We start from the raw sequence: 21,454 nt of genomic DNA on the forward strand, positions 1-21,454 counted from the left end.
CTGACCTCCCACTGCTATCGCTTGCTCAGACCCTCTCGATCAACCAGTCAATCCGAATAGAGCTGGAAGGGACCTTGGAGGTCTTCTAGTCCAACTGGTGGCCTGCGAGAAAATGTTGGTGCTCCGCAGAAAAATTATTTGCATTTTTTACATTGCAGTAAATCAGGGGGTCCTCAAACTACGGCCCCTGGGACGGATATGTGCAATGAACGCTTGTGTTGCTGCAGAGAGTCTCCCCCTTCGGGGTCTTTTTGTGGGGGTCGGAGGGGGGCAGAAATTCCGATTTGGGGTCTGCTTCAGCCTCCTGGTAGGGGGCTTTGGGCGAAGGCTGGAGGGAAGCACCGCTGGTGGCAAAGAGCCGGAGGGCCTCGTTCCAGTGGGACTGCATCACAGCCTGGAACTGGCTGACCATCTCAGCCCGCTGAGCCTCCAGGCGCCAGTAACCTGGCCTTGCACTCCCGCAGGTCTTCCCTCTGCTTGAAAAGCCTGTGCTCCTAGTCCTCAGTGAGGTGCTTCTGCTGAGCCTCCTCCTCGGTCAGATCCAATTTCAACAGAGCTGTTTTGCCAACTCTTTCTCTTGGTGGCTGCTTAGCTCCAGCAACTGCTTCCTATTGGGGATCCTGAGGAGCCCAGATGGGCAGGCGAGGAGGGGCTGGGAGTGGAGGGGCGAGTAGAGGCTGGTGAGGCGCCCCTCGATGTGAGTGACATCAAGTTGGCCACGCCCACTCAGTCACATGACCACCTAGCCACGCCCACCCAGCCGACCATTAGGCAGATCATATTAGTGGTCCGCGGGATTTAAAATTATGAATTTAGTGGTCCCTGAGGTCCGAAAGGTTGAGGATCCCTGTTCTAGTCCAATCCCTTGGTCATGCAGGAGACCCATATCATTTCAGATAGGTGGCTACCCAGCTTTTTAAAAATCTCCTTTTGGTTACAGGAAGAGTTGTGGCCAGCTCCATTCCCCAAGAGACCCTTCCCCTGCTTGGGGAGGGTCTAGGCAGCTGTAATCCAGAGAAACATTGCAATTCATGTCTATGGCCTGTTTTAGACAGAATATATATATATACAGTTGTCACATTAGAGGTGAACATAAAGTCCATTCAAACTTGTAACCCAAAAGAAATGTATCTTGGATGCACATTTTTCTTTTTAAAAAAAAGGAACTTGCCTTTACTGCCATCAAGAAAACTTTTCTTCTCTAATTTTACTGGTCACTAAACAGATTTTGCCCCTTTCGGGCACAATGTGAATCTTATCCGGAGCCTCTGTGGCCTTCACTGAGGCATCATATGCATTTATTGTGACTTCTGTCCATCACTTTAAGAACTTCCTGAAATCTGACTACCTCGTAATCCAGTTTGGTAGATAATCTCAGTAATTTAAAGCAAAGACTGGAAAGACATCATCCTTAGATATTCCGCTTCCCATGCGTGGCGTGGCGTGTTTTGTGACCCCAAAATGAGAGAGAGAGGGAGAGGGAGAAGGAGAGAGAGAGAGAAAGAAGGGAGAGAGGGAGAGAAAGAGAGATGAAGGATAATCCCCAATATCCCCAATTGGGATAACAGCACACACTATACCAGCCTTCTCCGTGTCCTTTCCCTTCAAACGGGTTGGAATCTCACCAGCTCCCATCATCCCCAGCCAGATAGGCGGAGGCATTCAGAGGGGCAGCCTAACCCCTGGAGGGGTGCCAGATTGAGGATGGCTAGCTGCCTGTGGAGATAATCTCCTGTTTTTCAAATTGCCCTTCAGCTCCTTGAAAATTCTTCTCCAGCTGTAAATGATTTAACAGCACATTTAACCAGACATCCTTCCACCAGGTAGTATAAGGGTAGTCAGAAGCAGAGTAATCAGGTGTTTAATTTTTCCCCCACCTCCTTTTTCTTCTTTTTTTCTTCTCCTTGTCCCCCCCCCCCCTTTTAAGATCAGAATTGGTTCTGAGCCATACGAGTAACTTTTTGCATTGCTGCATCTGAAGGGCAACTGCGATGCACATCTCTGCGTCCACCCCGTGTGCCCATGTGTGTGTGTGTGTGTGTGTGTGCACGCGCGCGCAGACACACACACACACACACACAGACACCAAGCACTTTCTTCTGCTCATTGTTTTCCCTGCCCAAAGTCCTTCCCCTCGGGGCCCTTAAATCACACGGTGGGGCCGGCTTGATTAGCAGTCATAAGCTCATTATTTTAAGCTGTCTCTCTCCTACAAGACAAGGAGAGAGGGAGCGTTTGTCCTTTGCCAGCTGCGAAAGGCAGCTTCCTCTCTCTCGCCCGGCTTCCATCAGAGCCCGCATTCCTCGAGATTAGCAAGGCCGGCTCGGGGTTAAAAGTCAAAGGAGAGAGACACAGGGAGGCAGAGAGAGACAGAGAGAGAGACAGAGACACACACACACAGAGAGAGAGAGACACAGAGAGAGAGACACAGAGACAGACAGAGAGAAACAGAGAGAGACAGACAGAGACAGACAGAGACAGATAGAGAGACAGAGAGACAGAGACAGAGACAGAGAGATACAGCGACAGAGAGACAGAGAGAGAGACACAGATAGAGAGACAGAGACAGACAGAGAGACAGAGACAAAGAGTTACAGAGACAGAGAGACAGAGAGAGAGACACAGATAGAGAGACAGACAGACAGAGACAGAGAGAGACAGACAGGCAGAGAGAGACAGACAGAGACAGAGAGACAGACAGAGAGAGACAGACAGACACAGAGACAGAGAGAGAGAGAGAGAGAGAGAGAGAGAGAGAGAGAGAGAGAGAGAGAGAGAGAGAGAGAGAGAGAGAGAGAGAGAGATCTTGAGCGAAGGTCCCGCCAACACCAGGCCGTTCCCGACTGAGACAAGTGTCAATTCTGCTGTTTGTCCTGGCTTTTCCACTTCCAAGACCCCTTTGATTTAGGCCGCGTGCCGTGAAACCATCTGAAGCGTAACATGTGGAGCTGTTTGGAGGGAAATGATGGAGCGTCCAGGGGGAAGGCCCGGGAGTGATTCCTCTAACCTCTCCTGGCCTGCTAGTCTTGTGGCAACCCAGGACCTCCCATCTATCCATTCCACCTGTTTTTAGTCAATTTAATGCACCCGTGTTCATTAAATTGACTAGGACGGGGATTTCCAACCCCCCCATATTTGGTGGTGGGAGGGGGAGGCACGAAGAGGGACGGCGTTATATCTCTGGAGCACCATGTGCTGAATCGGTTTGGTAAAAAGAGGCTCTGCGCAAAGCTGCCGGAAGAAGTTGCATTTATGGACTTCGCCAAACGAGCCTCCCTCGCTTACGAGAAGCCTCTTCGAGGTGCAGCCGAAGTCTCTACTTTTTCGCTCGCTCTGTATTTACATTTCTTTTTTTTTTTCCCCTCGGACTTATTATTTATTATTATTGGTGCCCTAACAGATGGTTCTGCTGCAGATCTTGCTAAAATATTTATTTACACGAGGACTTCCCCTCCCTCCTACCCATCACTTGTAATTGGGGTGGGTTGGGTATCCGGCAATTGGGTTTTTCCCCCCTTCCCTCTCTCTCTCTCTCTCTCGCTCGCTCCTCCGTCATGCACATCATCGTTATAAAGTAATGAGCGTGTAAACAGTTGCTAAGCAGGATGACTTCTGTATTTATTATTTTTATTAGTATTTATTTATCCGGGGGTTTCTCCCGCGGCAGCCTTGGCCAAATCTGGGAAACGAGGGAATGAAATAAATTAAAAAAACGAGGATTTTGCACAGCCTTGTCGTTCGGCAGTGCTCCAGACGTTGTCCCCCCGTTTGAACGCTCCGCATATTTTATTTTATTTATTTTAGGAGATTTATATTGCCGCCTGTTTGCACACGGCGACTCAAGGCGGCTTACAGGGATGTCACAGTTACAATATTGCCGTCAAATGCAAGGAGTAGTGATCCCCAGCTCTTTGTCGTGCTTTTAAGTTTGATTTGTTTTCTACTGTTCTCTCTGGATTGTGAGCTCATTCAGATGATTGTTATTATCTGATGTCGCAGATATGTTCACAGAACTTTTATATGGGTGGGGAACACCACCCACTGTTCTAATATCGGATTTTCAATTTGAAGAATTGTGGTATTTTTTTTCCCTGTCCCCCTACATCCTTGGAAAGGATCCGTGTATATAGGTTTTTATAAGACTATACACACAGCAGGGACGTGGTGGCTCAGTGGCTAAGACGCTGAGCTTGTCAATCAAAAAGGTCGGCAGTTCAAATCCCTAGCGCCGCGTAACGGAGGGAGCTCCCGTGACTTGTCCCAGCTTCTGCCAACCTAGCAGTTCGAAAGCACGTAAAAAATGCAAGTAGAAAAATAGGAGCCACCTTTGGTGGGAAGGGAACAGCACCCCGTGCGGCTTCGGTAGTTGAGTCATGCCGGCCACATGACCACGGAGACGTATTCAGACAGCGTTGGTTCTTTGCCTTGGAAACGGAGATGAGCACTGCCTCCTAGAGTCGGGAACAACTAGCACCTGTGTGCGAGGGGAACCTTTCCTTTTACACACACACACAGCAAAAGTCCCTGGATGACAGTTGTGGGGCATGGATGTGCTCTCAGAAAATGACTCTTGATGATGCTACAGTTTGTTACGGGAAATTGTTAAGAGGTTTTCTTTGGGTTTTTTTTCCACCCAGTGCTTGAACAAGGCAAGTCCCTTCTTAATATATTTTTCCACTGTAATTTGAAACAAGATACCTAGGTTGCGATGCGTAGGAGATATGCCGAAGGGACGCTTCTCTGAGGTTTCCTATCACATTCTAAAAAGACAATCTGTTTGCATCATTCCTAAAAAATTCTGTTTGAAGAGCTGGTTTGCAGTGGGAAATTCAAGGGGGACAGACAACTGCCTGCAGAATCACTTTCAGCGGAGTGTGCTTGAGCTGGGCAGGATCGTGGCCACGAATAAAGCAAGAATTAGGATGCAGAGGCATAAAATCAGAAAATATGATAGATTAGAAAACAAGGAGGACCCCCTGTACGATGTTAAAAGCCTGCTATCCCATTAAATTGGTGGACATGGTGGCTCAGTGGCTAAGATGCTGAGCTTGTGGATCAGAATGTCGGCAGTTCGAATCCCTAGCGCCGTGTAACGGAGTGAGCTCCCGTGACTTGTCCCAGCTTCTGCCAACCTAGCAGTTCGAAAAGCACGTTAAAAATGCAAGTGGAAAAATAGGAGCCACCTTTGGTGGGAAGGTCACAGCATTTCGTGGCATGTGAGTCATGCCAGCCACATGACCACAGAGACGTCTTCAGACAACGCTGACTCTTCGGCTTTGAAACGGAGATGAGCACCGCCCCCTAGAGTCGGGAACGACTAGCACATATGTGCGAGGGGAACCTTTACCTTTTATCGTCTTAAATAGAAATGGAATTTAAGTAGGGGATCTCTCTCTTTCTCTCTTTCTCTCTCTCTCCAAGTTATGTCAAGTCCACAGCATATAATGAATGATTTTAATATTTAGTTGCTTCATTGGCTAGATGAATCAATTAAGCATCTTTCTGATCTACTAAAAATCTGGCCCCAATTAAATAGGCCATAGACTTTTTCCCAACATTAATTATGTGGGTGAACCCTTCTGACAAAGGGGCGATAGGGCACCCACTATTTGGCTACCAGAGGCCAATGTGCCTTTCTGGATGAAACCCTTGAGTCACGGCGTGGCTGCATTAATAAATAATGCCGGTGTGGTTTTTTTTCCCCCCCATAAAAATATTAGTTGCCGTGGCATCGATATCTATCAATATTCTTGATTTTAAACATCTGCTTCCTACTGAGGACAGGAAGAAATAAATCCATTGGCTTTTGTACGACCGTGCACGTATTCTCTCTTTCCTCTTATTTACTTATTTAACAGTTTGCATCCGACTCTTCTCAATATTGCCAGTAGCTGTTTTTTTATAGCGAGACTCGAATTAAAGAAAACGTCAAAATATTTTTCTTTAAAAAAAAAAAAAATCTATCAAACACGGTTACTGTTTTGATTATAGCTGGTAGCATTGGAAGCCAGCTTTATGCCTGATTAGCCTGGCCTTTTGGGCATCATGATGAGTGACAATTGTAGGATCGCATGGTCTAATATTATAATAGCTTGAACTCTCTGTCCGTAGGAAACTTGATATATTAAAAAAGAAAAAAAGCAATAACAGAACAGAATTAACAGAATGGGATGGGACCTTGGAGGTCTTCTAGTCCAACCCCCTGCTCAGGTAGGAAACTCCATTTCAGATGAATGGTTATCCAATTTCTTCTTAAAGCCTCTGCTGATGGAGCATCCACAGCTTCTTGTGGCCAGCTGTTCCACTGGCTAATTGGCTGAAAATTCCTCCTTAGTTGTAGGCTGCTTCTCTCCTTGATTAATCGCCATCTGTTGCTCCTTGTCCTGCCCTCGGGTGCTTTGGAGAATAGGTTGACCCGCCTCTTCTTTACGGCAGCTCATCAATTATTGGAAGGCTGCTATCATGTCACCCCTGGTCCTTCTCTTCACTAGACTAGCCATGCCCAGTTCTTGCAACTCCTGTTTTTTGTATGTTTTGTCTTTTCTGATCATCTTTCTTGCTCTTCTCTGCACTCTTTCCAAAAACATCTTTTTTTTTAACCCTGTTTCCCTGAAAATAAGACCTCCCCGGATAATAAACCCGATCGGGCTTTTGAGCGCATGTGCTAAAATAAGCCCGCCCCTCAAAATAAGCCCTCCCTGAAAATATTGCAACACAGCCATGCTGGCTGCACCACAAAAATAATAAGACCTCTCCGAAAATAAGGCCAAGTGCTTGTTTCGGAGGTCAAAAGAAAATAAGACCCTGTCTTATTTGCGGGGAAACACGGTATAATATGGTCACCAAAACCGGATGCAGTGCAGTTATTCGAAGGGATTGGTGGATCCACTGGCCTAATGGAGGAAATTTGGTTTTCCTTCGGTGGGTGGATGTTGCAGTTCCTTGTCCATCTGTCCGTCCCATCAAGACCAGGGAAGGATCTAATGACGAAAAACGTGGATTTAGTACTAAGGATGGTACCTTATTTTACTCTTGAGGACCTAAGAGGTGGAGGAGAAAAGCAATGCCCCTTAGTCCTAGGTTCCCTGTATGTTCACCTGCCCTGTTTCCCCAAAAATAAGACCTCCCTGGATAATAAGCCCAATTGGGCTTTTGAGTGCATGCGCTAAAATAAGCCCTCGTCTAAAATATTTTAAACGCATGCGCAGCCGGTCCCCGCCATCTCCTGGGGGGGAGGGGGAACATGCCCCACGCGCCCCACAGGCACCTGCCATCCTCGTGGAACGGCCTCGCGGAGGCCATTCCCGCAAACCCTAGCTACCGCGTCCTTTCTCTTAGTGGCGGCCGCAAAAAGGGCTGGCAAGAGTGTGCCGGAAACAGAGACTGAACCTCAGGTCCTCTCTGGATCAGCTGATTCGCGGGCCGAGGTTAAGGGGCCTCCTGCACCTCAAAAATAATAAGACCTCCCTGAAAATAAAGCCAAGAGCTTATTTCAGGGGTCAAAAGAAAATAAGACCCTGTCTTATTTTTGGGGAAACACGGTACCCATTTCCTCGTGGCCATGACTGAGGAATTCTGGGAGTTGAAGTCCTCAAAGCTTAAAGTTCCAAGTTGGGTGAGCTCAATAGGAAGATCTTCTTGATCCCTGCCCACCATTGAGGTGGTAATCTTTTCTCGAGCAGAACTGCAGGCATTGCCCCATGCCAGCTTTGGCCACAAACGTCTCTCGTTCACCCATTGACTTGAAGGGGAGGCGGGGTCCCGAACGCAGAAAAGCCAGGTGCTTTGCACGGGTGAAAAGGAGCGTGGAAGGGGACTGGTGGGGGCGGGTGTGTGTGCAAGTGGGGTGGGGTGGGGGACCAGCAGGTGTGCACCTCTGCACATGGCGTCAGCAAGCGTGCGCCGTCTGTGCGAGGCTTCCTGCTTTCCAAAGCTCAGCAGATGCTGCCCTTTAAAAATTAATAACTTGAACTGTTTCAAGTGTCAGACGAATCCAAGGAGAGAGAGAGGTAGCCCTTTAGGAATCTATTAACTGGGGAAGGGGGACGGGGGGCATGGGAGGGGGAGAGATTCCCTAACCCCCAGAGCTGGAGGCCAGCCCTCCCCGACACACACATATACATACACACACACACACAGCTTTGCCCTTGATGTGACATAGCCGAGCATTGCTGTCTCCACTCTGCCAAATGGGAGGGGGAGGAGAGGGGAGGGTAAAAGGTGGAAAGCAGAGGAACCTGTGAAAGAGGGAAACCACCTGCGTGGCCTTTGGCATGCCAGTGCCACCTCCGAATCCTCTTACACTTGTCTTTTCCAGAGGCCTGTTTTTGTGTTATCTCTTGCTTCTCTTTTTTTCACTTTTTGCTCCAGATTTCTCCTCCTTTTCTCTCTCTCTGCCTCTGTCTCTCTCGCTGTCTGTATCATTCTCTCTGTCCCTCTCTCTCTGTCTCTGTCCCCCTCTCTGTCTCTCTGTGTGTCTCTCTCTCTGTCTCTCTCTTTATGCCTCGCTATATGTCTCTCTCTCTCTCTCTCTCTCTCTCTCTCTCTCTGTCTCTTAGTATTCCTCTCTCTGTCTCTTTCTCTCTGTCTCTTTCTCTTTCTCTCTGTATCTCTCTTTCTGTCTGTATCTCTCTTTCTCTCTCTCTGTCTGTCTGTCCCTCTGTATGTCTCTCCCTCTGTCTCTCTCTCTCTCTTTATGTCTCTGTATATGTCTCTCTCTGTCTCTCTCTGTCTTTCTCTCTTTCTTTCTCTCTCTATCTCTCTCTGTATCTCTCTCTCTCTCTGTCCCTCTGTATGTCTCTCTCTCTTTATGTCTCTCTATATGTCTCTCTCTGTCTGTCTGTCTCTCTCTCTGTCTCTCTCTCTCTGTCTGTATCTCTCTCTTTCTCTCTCTGTCTGTCCCTCTGTATGTCTCTCTCTGTCTTATCTTTGTCTCTCTGTATTTCTCTCTCTGTCTCTCTCTTTCTGTCTCTCTGTATGTGTCTCTCTCTCTCTCTCTCTGTCTCTCTCTGTCTCTGTATTTCTCTCTCTGTGTCTCTCTCCGTCTCTTTCTGTCTCTCTCTCTCTCTGTCTCTCTCTCTCTGATGGCGGATGGACATCTCTTCCTGCGCTATTTGCAAATGCCAGAGCATCGGTGAAACTTTATTAGTTTTTTTTTTTTTGCAGCATTGCTACCCATCCACCTGCTTTTCCGTTCCTTTTCCTTTTTTGAAGGTTTGCCTTGTCGACCCTGTGCAGGAAGTCCTCGATTTAACAACGGTTGGTTTAGTGATCTTCTGAAGTTAACAACGGCACTAAACAAAAGCAACTGAAGACCATTTTTTTAATATACTTAGAATCATTGCAGCATCCGTATGATTTCCATTCAGACACTTTGACAATTGCCTCCTATTTATGACGGGGTTGCATTGCCCTCGGGTCACGCGATCCCCACGGGGAAGCCACAGTTCACTTAACAAAACCAGTATTAGGGGTTTAACAATTGCAGCGATTCGCGTAACAGCGGTGGCAAGAAAGGTTGTGCGATTCATTTGAGAACTGTCTCGCTGTTAGGGTTCCAAATAGCATCCAAATAGCAAAATTAAATCAGAGTCAGAGGCAAAGGATTCCTCAAAGTTCCAATTTAGTAAGAGAGACATGTTGGCACATTTGAGGAAACCCGAATCTGAAAGCTTCCTGGTTTTCCTCACCCAGTTGAAAGTTCAAGATCCTGCCCCCCCACACACACTCACAAGTCCATCCCATGATCCAATATTCCACCCGTCCAGTTCTTTCCAAGTGCAGAGACAAAGGATGACCTTGGCTTTCTAGAAAGAATTTTGTTATGGCTACTTGTCATCTAACTCTGTACAATCCCCCCTTCCCATTTTCCCACCATAGAAAAGGCATAGTAGAATAATAGAAAGTGTGGCAGGCCTAAGATCCACAAGAAAATACGTTTAGCTCAGTTTTGGTCCTGTAGTTGTCCTCTTCCACTTCTCATTTTCTTCCCCGTTCCTAATTTGTTCTTCCATTCCCTGCCCTCACTGGACACACACTTGACACACACACACATACACACACACACACACACACACACACACACACACTCCTTTGTTGACAACTCACAGCTCTTCTTGGGTGCTCTGTCTCAGGGATTTCTCCCCAGGCCTAGAGTGGAACTGTTATGGGAGCCACGATTGCTGATGGAGCTTCGAACATTCCCCCACCCTCTGCATTTCCCTCCCGTTGCTTCTGCATTGAATGTCTACGGGGAGCTTTCTCGGATGGCCTGCTTTTCTTGGAGGGCAGTGTTGGCGAAACTTTTCAGCACCAAGTGCTGAAACGGGAGTGTGCGCACATAGAGGAGCACCAGAAACCGGAAGAGCTAAGCTTCCGGTTTCTGTCATGCGCCTATGCGCTGGTCACCTGGTCTTCCTGTTTCTGGCGCGCATGCATGTGCAAAGACACGCTGGCCGACATGCATGTGTGCACTGGAAACTGGAAGCTCAGCTTCTTGGAGCGCGTATGCGTGCCAGGGAGTTGCTCTTCCGGTTTTCCGTGCTCCCGCGCTGGCAAACAGCTGGCATGTACATGCCGGAACCTGGAAGAGCAACATGAGATGGCTGGTGTGCTTGGTGAGATGGCTCTGCATGCCACTTCGTTTTGCCATCATGCTGCTAGCAAGTTTCTAGCAGAGGTGGGTTCCTACCTATTCGGTTCGGCCAAATAGGTACCGTATTTTTAGGAGTATAAGGCACACCAAGATTTTGAAGCCGCAGATTAAAAAAACAGTTTTTGCACTTTGCAGACCTCCCAAAAATGGCCCGTTTTTTGCAAAAACGGGCCCATTTTTCATCAAAAACAAGGCACGCATAGCCTTTGGGAGGCTTATAGAGTGCTCCTGGGGGCTGGGCCCCCCAAAACAAGGCCCGTTTTTTCTCCCAAAAAATGCATGCATAGAAGGCTTATAGAGTGCTCCAGGGGGCTGGGGGGGGGGGCAAAACAAGCAAAAAAATGGCTCTTTTTTTGCTCTTTTTTGCCCTTCCCAGTCCCCAGAAGCACTCTGGAAGCCTCCTAAAGGCTATGCATGGCCAGTTTGGTGAAGGGGGAGGATTTCAGGAGGCCAAGAATGCTGTATTCAGTGTATAAGACACATCCAAATTTTCACTCTCTTTTTTGACGGGAAAAAGGTGCGTCTTATAGTCCGAAAAATATGGTAGTAACTCCGGCGGACACTTGACCATACCGGTTCTATCCTCAGCGGCGCCATCTTAATTTTCTGTTCTGCAGATGCGCAGAACAATCTTAATTGAAAAAATGTAATTTGTATTCCTTTTTAAATGTTGTGTGCATGCGCATATTGTTTCAAGTGCAAATGTGCATGCGGGCCAAGCGCGCGCACAAATTTTTTTTCGGGCGCCAAACCATTAGCAATGGCGGCCGAAATCCACCTCTGGTTTCTAGATATCATGGCTTAGAGTTCTTGTCATCTCCAGTCAGCGACCATGTTGGCTGTCAGGTTTCCTAAAAACACCCTAATTGATTCATGAGTATCGAGCCAATTTTCAATACAAAACTAGTCATTTATTAGGAGCACCATAGGCTTTGTTTGAGATATAGCTGAACTTTAGCCCTGTTCCTTCCCTCCCCTCAGTCTGTGTCATAAATCATTTTCCCCAATGAGGTGCACTTCTCCCAAGCCTGCAGTAATCTGATATCTAACTATCAAGGAAAGTATGGAATGCGCTTCCCCCCCCCCACCTTCTCTCAGCGTGACAACTTTAGGAGTTGACATTGGCTGGGGAGTCTGGGAGTCGTATCACAGATTCTCACGATTGGACTGTACTGGGAAAATGATTTTGCTGGATTGTTATTTGGGCTTCTTGGCTCCCGGTGTTTCGAACCATCCAATCGGATCTTCTTAACACGCTCCCTTCTTCCTCTCTTTGTTGGAGTGAAAGGCCAGTCTAGAGAAAAGAAGGGCCAGGGGTGTAGAATGTAGAAATTGAGCCGCGGTGTCCAAAACTGGATGCAGCATTCCAGATGTGGCCTTTACTAAGGCTTTATAAAACGGTACTTAGATTTCGCGTGGTTTTGAGGCTATGTGCCTCAAAAGGGGTCGGCATCCTTAAATACTCAAAGAACCATTTGGACCCATTTCCCACTGAAAAGAAAACACGGGGAGCCACAAAACCTGGGTGGGCGTGGCCAACTCAACATCACTCACTCCCCGTGGCTCCCCATGTTTTCTTTTGTGTGGGAATGGGTATCTCCCTGTCTCTCTGTCTATTTCTCATCTCTCTGTCTCTCTCTGTCTCTGTCTCTCTCTCTCTCTGTGTCTGTCTCTCTCTCCATCTCTCTCTGTGTCTCTGTGTCTCTCTGTCTCTCTCTCTGATTCTGATTCTCTGGCTCCTCATCTCTTGCTGGGTCTTGTGGGTGCTTCTTCCAGCCCTTGTTGGTGCTGCATGTTCCTCAGTCGCTTGAGAAGATATACGACGTGCTCTCTGCCCCTTACCTTCTCAGGCCAGGCGAGGAGTGACTGGGAAAGGAGGGTGAGGGGTGGGGCCAGCCAGCGGTGAGATCACCCAACAAGGAGCCACGGCAGAGGGACAAAAGAGCCGTATGCGGCTCGGGAGCCGCAGATTGCAGACACTCAGTGTACACAATTAAGGATTGTATTGGCTGTTTTGGCTGCTGCCGCACACATCTGGCGTGTTTAAGTGACCGTCTACTAGGACTCCCAAGGTCCCTCTCGCAGTGATTGCTTTTGAGCCAGGATTTGCCCAGTCTGTCTTTGCATCTTTGGTTCATAAGGAAGGGGAGAAAGTGGTGCCCTCTGCACCTCCTGGCATAGGAACTCCAGAGATTGCAACCACTCGGTGCAGACAATTTGTCATTTTGTGTCAGTTCCTCTCAGCGCAAAACAGGAGGCCAGTCCTTGCCCAACTTGCTTCGAAACGGACAGGTGTCCAACTGAGAGGATGAGTGGGGGGGGGGGAGAAGGGGAAGCCATTGCTCGTCGTATTTCTGACCCACGTAACCTCCTCTCTTTTCTTCTTCCTATGTCCAGGTTTTCCGGAAGCCAGCACTGCGGACACATTCATTGTGCATACCAGTATCGGGAACATTACCACTGCCTTGACCCAGAGTGCAACTACCAGGTATAAAATATACCCAGAGGTTTTCAGAAACCAGCCCCAAAAGTGTGGGGTGGGGGGAGGGGAAAGGTTGAAGACTAAATAATCCAGGACAGGGGTCCCCCCAACCCTGGACATCGGCTCACCACCGGGCCACACGAACGGCAGGCGATGTGCCCACTTGCGAAAGTCAAACGGCGTGTGCGTGCATGCGATGCCCCCTCCACAGCTCGCACGGTCTCGTTCTCTTCTTCCCCTGCCTTCCTCCTCCCCCAGTTAGGCCACCAAACCACAAAGGTTGGGGGATTGCTGATCAAGTGGCCCTAACATCCAGTGCAGCAGTTTGTCCACTGCACAATTGTTTCCTAAGGGCCGCTAGTGCAGCCTTTCTCTGGGGGAAGTTGTCAAAGGAGAGGGGTTTCCCCCTGAGGATTTTTGCCCGTGGGAAAATTTCTTCAGGGGACGGGCTTAGCCACAGGTGACGAGTCACTAGGTGTTCTGACCCAAGCTTCCTTAAAAAGCATGAAGCAGAGTCCTGATCCCGGCAAAACCCCTTTTATTTACACGACTGTGAATTCCTTTCATTCACAGTCAGCAAGGCTTGGCAAACAGTCTTTAGAGGAATGTTTATCCACACGAACCTTATCTCATTTGGAGCACTGCCAGATAACTAGTTTCCAAATGCAGGGCAAGGCAAAACTTGGCACAATCTCTTATAGTCACACACACACAACTTTCCACTGTTGAAACAACCGAAGAAACGGATTGTTTCCTGCAAAATCCCCCTCCCCATTCGCTCCTCTTTTGTTTCCTATGGGAGGGGCCAATCACCTCCAAGGTGTGGCTTTACTCCCAAGTCAACCCTGCTTCCTTAGTTGTCCTTGTCTTCTGGCATCAATGCTCATGCGCACACTGGGAACAGGCTCCAGCTGTTCCTCTGCCTCGCTGCCCTTTAGCACCCGCTCTGCCTCTGATGCAGAGCCCTCGTCTGAGCTTCCCTCAACCCCCCAGGACTGGCCCATGTTCCTCCCCAACCTCCTCACTGTCCGACTCTGCCACCGGCTCTGCTGGCCGCTGGCAGGTCACAACACCGGGCTCCTTCCCTCGTACGCGGTGAGACTTTAAAAAACCCCGGGGCAAATGAGTTTCTCACCAACCGGCCAGCCGTTTCAGAGATCACTCTTGCTCTCTGTGATAATCTCCACATTGTTGTTGTTGTTGTTGTTGTTTTTGACCTGCTAATGCAAGGGATGTTCTTGGCAGTAACACAGAGCTAGGAGGACAAAAATTGGGGAAGTTAACTTGAGACGGAGAGTTGCTAGGAAGGGTTAGAGTTAGGGTAACAGCTTGTTGGGACTGTTCCAGATATTTTTAATGGACTTCCGGCGGGTAATTTTCAGACGCCTAAAAACACTCCGCTGTCAGCCTTTCCCCCCCTCCTCCCTCCAAGAAACGACCCTCTTTAAATACAGAAAGGCAGGTGGGCTTAAAGCCTCTGGACCATAATGGAGACGGATGGGATTCCGCCCGCCAATTCCTCCCTCCTTTCGCCCTGCTCCTTCCCAAGGGACTGAGAGTTAATCCCGCTCTGGTCTGCGCGCTCTGATCAAAGGTGTTTGAGTAGTAGCCCCAGGGGCAGAGCAACCCCAGGTGACGTTTGGTAGCCCTTGCCGCTGGGTTGGAGGAAGTTGGAAGAGACGCAGGATGTGGAAGAAGGGAGAGAAGTTGGGATAACCGGCCGGCTGGCTGGGAGAGCTGCCAGGACACACACTCGTCCAGCCAGTTCCTCCATGTCACATGCTGCCTTTGCTTACCTGCCATTCAGGGTTGGCTTTAACTCAGTTGGGTTTTTATTTTATTTTTTTGTGGTCAGCGCTCCCCCCCCCCCCCCGATCGTTAAGGCTGTGATGTCAGACTCGCCAGGATTCCCAGGAATAGCTGCCACGGATTTCTTCCCTGGCCGTTCGTCAGGATCGGAGGCATACCTCCAATTGCAGCAGGGAGGGAAAACTGGTTCTGTTCCTCCCCACACCCCCACCCTGAGAGGCTGTGAGTTTCTGTGGAAGGTGGTTAAGGATGTGGGCAGTGGGAACCCATCCACGGGTGGGGAGGAGGTGCGTCTCCAAAGAAATAATAAATGGAAACTAAGCAAGGAGAGCAGCAACCTAGAACAAAGGGGAAAAAAATTCCTGGCAGTGAGAACAATTAACCAGTGGAACAGCTTGCCACCAGAAGTTGTGATTGCTACAGCACTGGAAGTTTTAAAGAAGAGATTGGACAACTAATTGTCCAGGATTGTATAGGATCTCCTGCTTGAGTAGGGGGGGTTGGACTAGAAGACCTCCAGGGTCCATTCTAACTCTGTTATTCAGTTAAATTCCCCGACAATTAGAATAATTAATGTGGGACAGAAGTTGCCTTCAGAAGTTGTGGGTGCTCCAACACTGGAGGTTTTTAAGAAGAGAATGGACAGCCATTTTTCTGGAATGGTGCACTGCTTCCTGCCTGAGCAGAGGGTTGGACTAGAAGACCTCCAAGGTCCCTTCCAACTGTTTCTTTGAAAAAGGAGCCCTTTATAGCCCTTAAGGAACAGAGAGTTGGGGGGGAGGGGGAGAAAGGCCTTTAGAAGAGATTGGCCCCAGGCGAGTGTAAAACTGCTTTGATTTTGATTGGCTCTAGAGCAGGGGTATCCATCCTTGGCTTGTGGACTTCAATTCCCAGAATTCCCCAGCCAGCCAAGCTTGGTTGACCCGGATACAATCAAGATCAAGGGAGGTACTAATGCCACTCTATAAAGCCCTAGGAAGGCCACACCTAGAGTCTGTCTGCATCCAGTTTTGGTCACCACACTATAAAAAAGATGTTGAAACTTTAGAAAAAGTCCAGAGAAGAGCAGCCAGGATGATTAGGGAGCTGGAGGCTAAAACATAGGATGAACGATTGCAGGAACTGGGCCTGGCTAGTCTAGTGAAGAGAAGGACCAGGGGAGACAGGATAGCAGCCTTCCGATATTTGAGGGGTCGAGCTATTCTTCAAAGACAAGGAATAATAATGGATGGAAACTGACAAAGGAGAGATTATTTCTGACAGTAAGAACAATCAACCCACGGAACAGAAGTTGCCTTCGGACATTGTGGGAGCTTCCTCACGGGAGGCCTTGAAGAAGAGACTGCTCTGTCGTTTGTCAGAAATGGTGTAGGGTCTCCTGCGGGTTGGACTAGATGACCTACAAGGTCCCTTCCAACTCTGTTAATCTGACTTTAAGCCAAGTCTTAAAAGTTGTCAGTGTACAGTCTTTCCCCATTCCGGATTTTCTCTCTGCTGCGAAACCCTCCTGGGGAGACACCATAGGTAGCTGGAATGCCCACACCTGCCCATCTCTGGGATGTTTCCCCCGGCCCACCTCACCTTCTGCTTCTCCCTCTCGCCCCACCCCCACCCACCAGAGGTTCACCAGTAAGCAGGACGTCATCCGGCACTACAACATGCACAAGAAACGGGACAACTCCCTCCAGCATGGCTTCATGCGCTTCAGCCCCCTGGACGACTGCAGTGTCTACTATCATGGCTGCCACCTCAACGGGAAAAGCACACATTACCACTGCATGCAGGTAAATAGCAGTAGACTTATATACCGCTTCATAGGCCTTTCAGGCCTCTCTAAGCGGTTTACAGAGAGTCAGCATATTGCCCCCAACAATCTGGGTCCTCATTTTACCCACCTCGGAAGGATGGAAGGCTGAGTCAACCCTGAGCCGGTGAGATTTGAACCGCTGAACTGCTGATCTAGCAGTAGCCTGCAGTGCTGCATTTAACCACTGCGCCACCTTGGCTCTTCTGCCCAGAACTCGGCCGGCCTGGGAGAGCTAAGGATCCGGTGCGCCGAACGGTTGATCCTGGGAAGGGTGAAATGCTACCGGTTCGGGCCAGTTCGCCCCAAACCGGTCGTAAAAGAAACGCTTTAAAAAGTTTTAAAAATAAATTCCAAGGATCGCGCACCACCACTGGATGTCACACAGCGGATATTTTAAAAAACTTCTTTTTAAAGCATTTTTTTTTACTACCAGTTGGGGCAAAATGCTAAAAAAAAAAAAAAGTTTAAAAAAAGGTTCTGGCGAGCAGCTATGCAACAATAAGCTGTGCCATACTATCCCCGTGTGTGTGTGAAGTCCAGCTGCTTTTGCATTATGTGTGAGTCCGTTGTGTCGCTTTTGTGTTATTTTTGTGTAAAGGGTGAGGGTTGGATTTTGAGCTCTCTATGACTCTGTGAGGTTCCGGCTTGTTGCAGGGGCCATGTTTTGTGTGAAGTCCAGTGGCTTTTGCATTGTGTGTGAGTGAGTCCGTTGTGTCGCTTTTGTGTCATTTTTGTGTAAAGTGTGATAGTTTTTGAGCTCTCTCTGTGAGGTTCCTGCCTGTTGCCCAACAGTCACATGACCGCCAAGCCACACCTACCCAGTCACGTGACCGCCAAGCCACGCCCGCCAAGCCACGCCCACAGACCCGGCAGGGAAATGTTTTGAATTTCACCATTGGTTGATCCCCATGGAAACCGAGTTTTATTGGGGGAATAATTGCAAAGCCCCTCCCCCCTTTTCTGCAGGTTGGCATCATGGTACGAGATGCGTTTTTCCAAAAAGGGATAACGGGTGGGTTTTTTCCTTTGAGATCCCCACCCGTGGGTAACTTGCCCGCTGCCTCCGGGGAGGATGGCACTCCGGCGGGAAGCTTCCTTCTCAACTCAAGAGTTTACTCTCTGTTTGAGCGGTGACCTCTCCCCCAGCTGCTCTTTCTCTCCGGGGTTGCTCCTTTTGTGGCTGGCTGCTGTTGAGCCCATCAAATATTAAATAGGAGCCCGGTTTCAAATACGAGATCAGAGGAAGCCACCAGCTTCTGCGTTAGGAAGGAAGCGTTTGATGGGAAAGTTGGCGAGTTTGGTTCACTCCCGGAGCAGAGAATTTGAAAACCTTTCAGATTCCACCTTTTTGTTTGTTTGTTCATGGAGAGTTAAGCAGTTCCAGTATCTCAGGGGCTGCCCCAAAGGAGAGGGAGTCAAGCTATTCTCCAAAGCCCCTGAGTGTAGAACAAGAAGCAATGGACGGAAACTAATCCAGGAGAGAAGCAACTTAGAACTAGGGAGAAATTTCCTCACAGTGAGAACAATCAACCCATGGGACAGAAGTTGCCTTCGGGAGTTGTGGGAGCTTCATCCCCTGGAGGCTTTTTAAGAAGAGATTGGACTGCCGTTTGTCAGAAATGGTGACTTGGGCAGGAGGGTTGGACTAGATGACCTGCGAGGTCCCTTCTTGCAACTCTGTTCATCTGTAAATTTCCCCCATTATCAGAAAGGCCAGTGGGTCCACCAACTGAGGTCCTTCAAATGATTGGACTGCATCCAGTTTGGGTGATTTGAATATTATAAAAAAAAAAGATCTTTTTGGAAAGAGTGCAGAGAAGAACGAGAAAGAGGATTAGGGGGCCGGAGGCCAAAACATATAAAGAACAGGAGTTGCAGGAACTGGGTATGTCTAGTTGAATAAAAAGAAGGACTAGGGGAGACATGATAGCAGAGTTCCAATATCTCAGGGGCTGCCCCAAAGAAGAGGGAGTCAAGCTATTCTCCAAGGAACCTGAGGGTAGAACAAGAAGCAATGGGTGGAAACTAATCAAGGAGAGAAGCAACTTAGAACTGAGGATAAATTTCCTGACAGTGAGAACAATTCATCAGTGGAACAGAAGTTGCCTCCAGAAGTTGTGAATGCTCCAACACTGGAAGTCTTTAAGATGTTGGATAACCCTTTGTCTGAAGTGGTGAAGGGTTTCCTGCCTAAGCAGGGGGCTGGACTAGAAGACCTCTAAGGTCCCTTCCCACTTTGCTATTCTAAATCTCTTAAATAGCAGCCTTTGCCCCCCACAAGCCTTTCCCCTTTTTCATGTCCATAATAGGTCTGGACAAAAAAAATACCCAGTTCGTTGTTTATACCAAGGGGAACTTTTTCATGCTTTACCCACAATGAGCCCTATTGGAAATTATTCACCGGGAGAATTTTGTGGGTTTGTTTTTTGTTTAATTTCTTCTTTTAACGCCACTCCGGGTCTGTCTTTTTTCACGGTGTCAGTGGGGGGGGGGGGAAGGGGGGAGAGGCCCTTGTTAGATTGGAAATAGTTTTGGAATAGCTTCCCCCCCTCCCCACCCCCCCTCCCTTGCATGCTCTCTGGACGTTTGTCAGATGCTTTCTTCTCAACCCAAGGTGAACCGGTGTGTGTGTGTGTGTGGGTGTGTTTGTGTGTTTTAGTTTGCTTCAACTTCTGAGATGGTACAGGCATTGGCACCCAAGCCTCAGAAGGAGGTAGAGAAAGCAGGGACTTTCTCTCTCTCTCTCTCTCCTCCAGCGGGCACATGGGCCTTGTCACATTCTCCTGGAATTTTACTCAATATGGCAAGTTTGCCCCGAGCTGGAGAGAGAGAGAGAGAGAGAGAAAGAGAGACACATCCTGCATTCCTTCTTCCCTTGTAGGCAGCCTTAAAACGAAGCTGGTCATAGGCCCAAATCCTTCCACTAGCCAGAGCCCCCATCCCCAATAACGGAGAGGTTTGGAGGGTGAAAGGGTGACCAGACCACCACTCTGCTTTATGTGGGTTGTTATCTTTTTCTCTCTCTCCCCCTCTCACTCACTCCCTCTCTCGCTCTCGCTCTCTCCCCCCTCCCTCCCTTCCTTCATCTCTCTTTCTCTCTCTCCCCTTCTCCCTCCCTTCATCCCTCTCCTTCTCTCTGTCCTGCTTCCTCTCCCTCCCTCCCTCTTTCCCCCTCCCTTTGTCTTTCTCTTCCCCTCCCTCCCTTTGTCTCTCTCTCAATCTCTCTCCCACTTCCTCCCTCTCCCTTCCTCCCGTTCTCTCCCTCTCTCCCCCTCCCTTCATCTCTCTTTCTCTCCCTCTCTCCCCCTCCCTTCGTTCATCTCCCTCTCCCCCCTTCCTCCCTTCATCTCCCACTCCCTCTCTCTCTCCCCCTCCCTCCATCTCTCTTTCTCTCTCCCACCTCCTCCCTCTCTCTTTCCCCTTCCCTTCCTTCGTCTCTCTTTCTCTCCCCCCCCCCTCTCTCCCTTCCTCCCACTCCCCCTTCCTTTTTTTCCTGTGGACCCAGAGCTCACAGGCTGCACCATTAGCAGAGGTGGGAAGGGGGTCTTTTCTGCAAGGGACCCCCCCCCCTAATCAGGGAGAGAAGCAACCTAGAACTAAGGAGAAATTTCCTGACAGTGAGGACAATTAATCAGCCGAACGAGTTGCCTCCAGAAGTTGTTCCATCCCTTTTGAGAAGAGATTCAATAGCCATTTGTCTGAAATGGTCTACTTTGAGTAGGCGGTTGGACTAGAAGTCCTCCAAGGTCCCTTCCCATTCTGACACCAATCCTTTGGTCCCCTCTCTTTTGCTTTCCTTCCTTCCTCTGTTTCTTTTTCCCCCCTCTGGTAAGAAGTGAAATGTCAGAGGTTCTAGTAACTGTCACACTTGGAGAACCTGGCTTTATTTTAAAAAAACAACAACTCACAACTCTGCAACTTTCTGACTAGTTGCCGCAATTCCCCTCCCTCCCACAGGTGGGCTGCAACAAGGTGTACACCAGCACCTCCGACGTGATGACCCACGAAAACTTCCACAAGAAGAACACGCAGCTGATCAATGATGGCTTCCAGCGGTTCCGGGCCACAGAAGACTGCGGCACGGTGGACTGCCAGTTCTACGGGCAGAAGACCACCCACTTCCACTGCAGGTGGGCACGGGGGCAAGAGGAAAAAAAGGTTCTCACTGGGTAGGTGGGCATCCCTTACCTTCTGTACAGTTTTTCTCCGCGCGAGGCCCCTGCCCAGCATCGGTTAGGACCAAGGAAAGAAGGCATTTGACGGGGTTGACAGGGTCTTGGCTTCACTGGGCTGCATTGGGGAAAGGACATTCATGGTGATCAGTCTAGGTCAGTGGTCCCCAAGGTGGGGCCTATGCCCCACGGGGGGAGGGATTTGATTTTTAATGGGGGCAAATTGAACCTTGTTTAAACCAAATTAATGGCCTTCTAGGCTTCCTCCACGTGAGTAGAGTCCACTTTTAGAGTAAAGTAAGAATTGTATGTCATGGGTGGGGGGGAGGGGGGGTCAGGATTTTAAAGATGCTTAGGTGGGGCATTAGGAACCACTGGTCCACGTGATCAGCGGCCCACAACCTTTGGGACACCAGGGACCCATTTTGTGGAGAGAGGTTTTCCCACGCACCGGAGGAGGCATGGTTTCACCCACTGCCTGCATCCCCTGGATGGGACTTTGCTTGTTCGCGTGGAGCGCTTTCTGGCAT

At 49.0% G+C, this 21,454-nt stretch overlaps 1 protein-coding gene across 1 annotated transcript in view; it reads left to right on the plus strand.

Annotated features, from left to right (window-relative positions):
* Positions 1-21,454, plus strand: part of CASZ1 (castor zinc finger 1) — a 146,779-nt gene that overhangs the window by 99,673 nt on the left and 25,652 nt on the right. Inside the window, exons 5-7 of the mRNA XM_087702568.1 lie at positions 13,052-13,142; positions 16,565-16,729; positions 20,710-20,882. Of these exons, the coding sequence (XP_087558694.1) occupies positions 13,052-13,142; positions 16,565-16,729; positions 20,710-20,882 (429 nt within the window). The remainder of the gene's footprint in view (positions 1-13,051; positions 13,143-16,564; positions 16,730-20,709; positions 20,883-21,454) is intronic.

This window comes from Thamnophis sirtalis, unplaced genomic scaffold, assembly GCF_051295495.1.
Source record: "Thamnophis sirtalis isolate CommonGarterSnake01/CBP01778 unplaced genomic scaffold, rThaSir2_p1.2 scaffold_15, whole genome shotgun sequence".
NCBI classification, from domain to species: domain Eukaryota; kingdom Metazoa; phylum Chordata; class Lepidosauria; order Squamata; family Natricidae; genus Thamnophis; species Thamnophis sirtalis.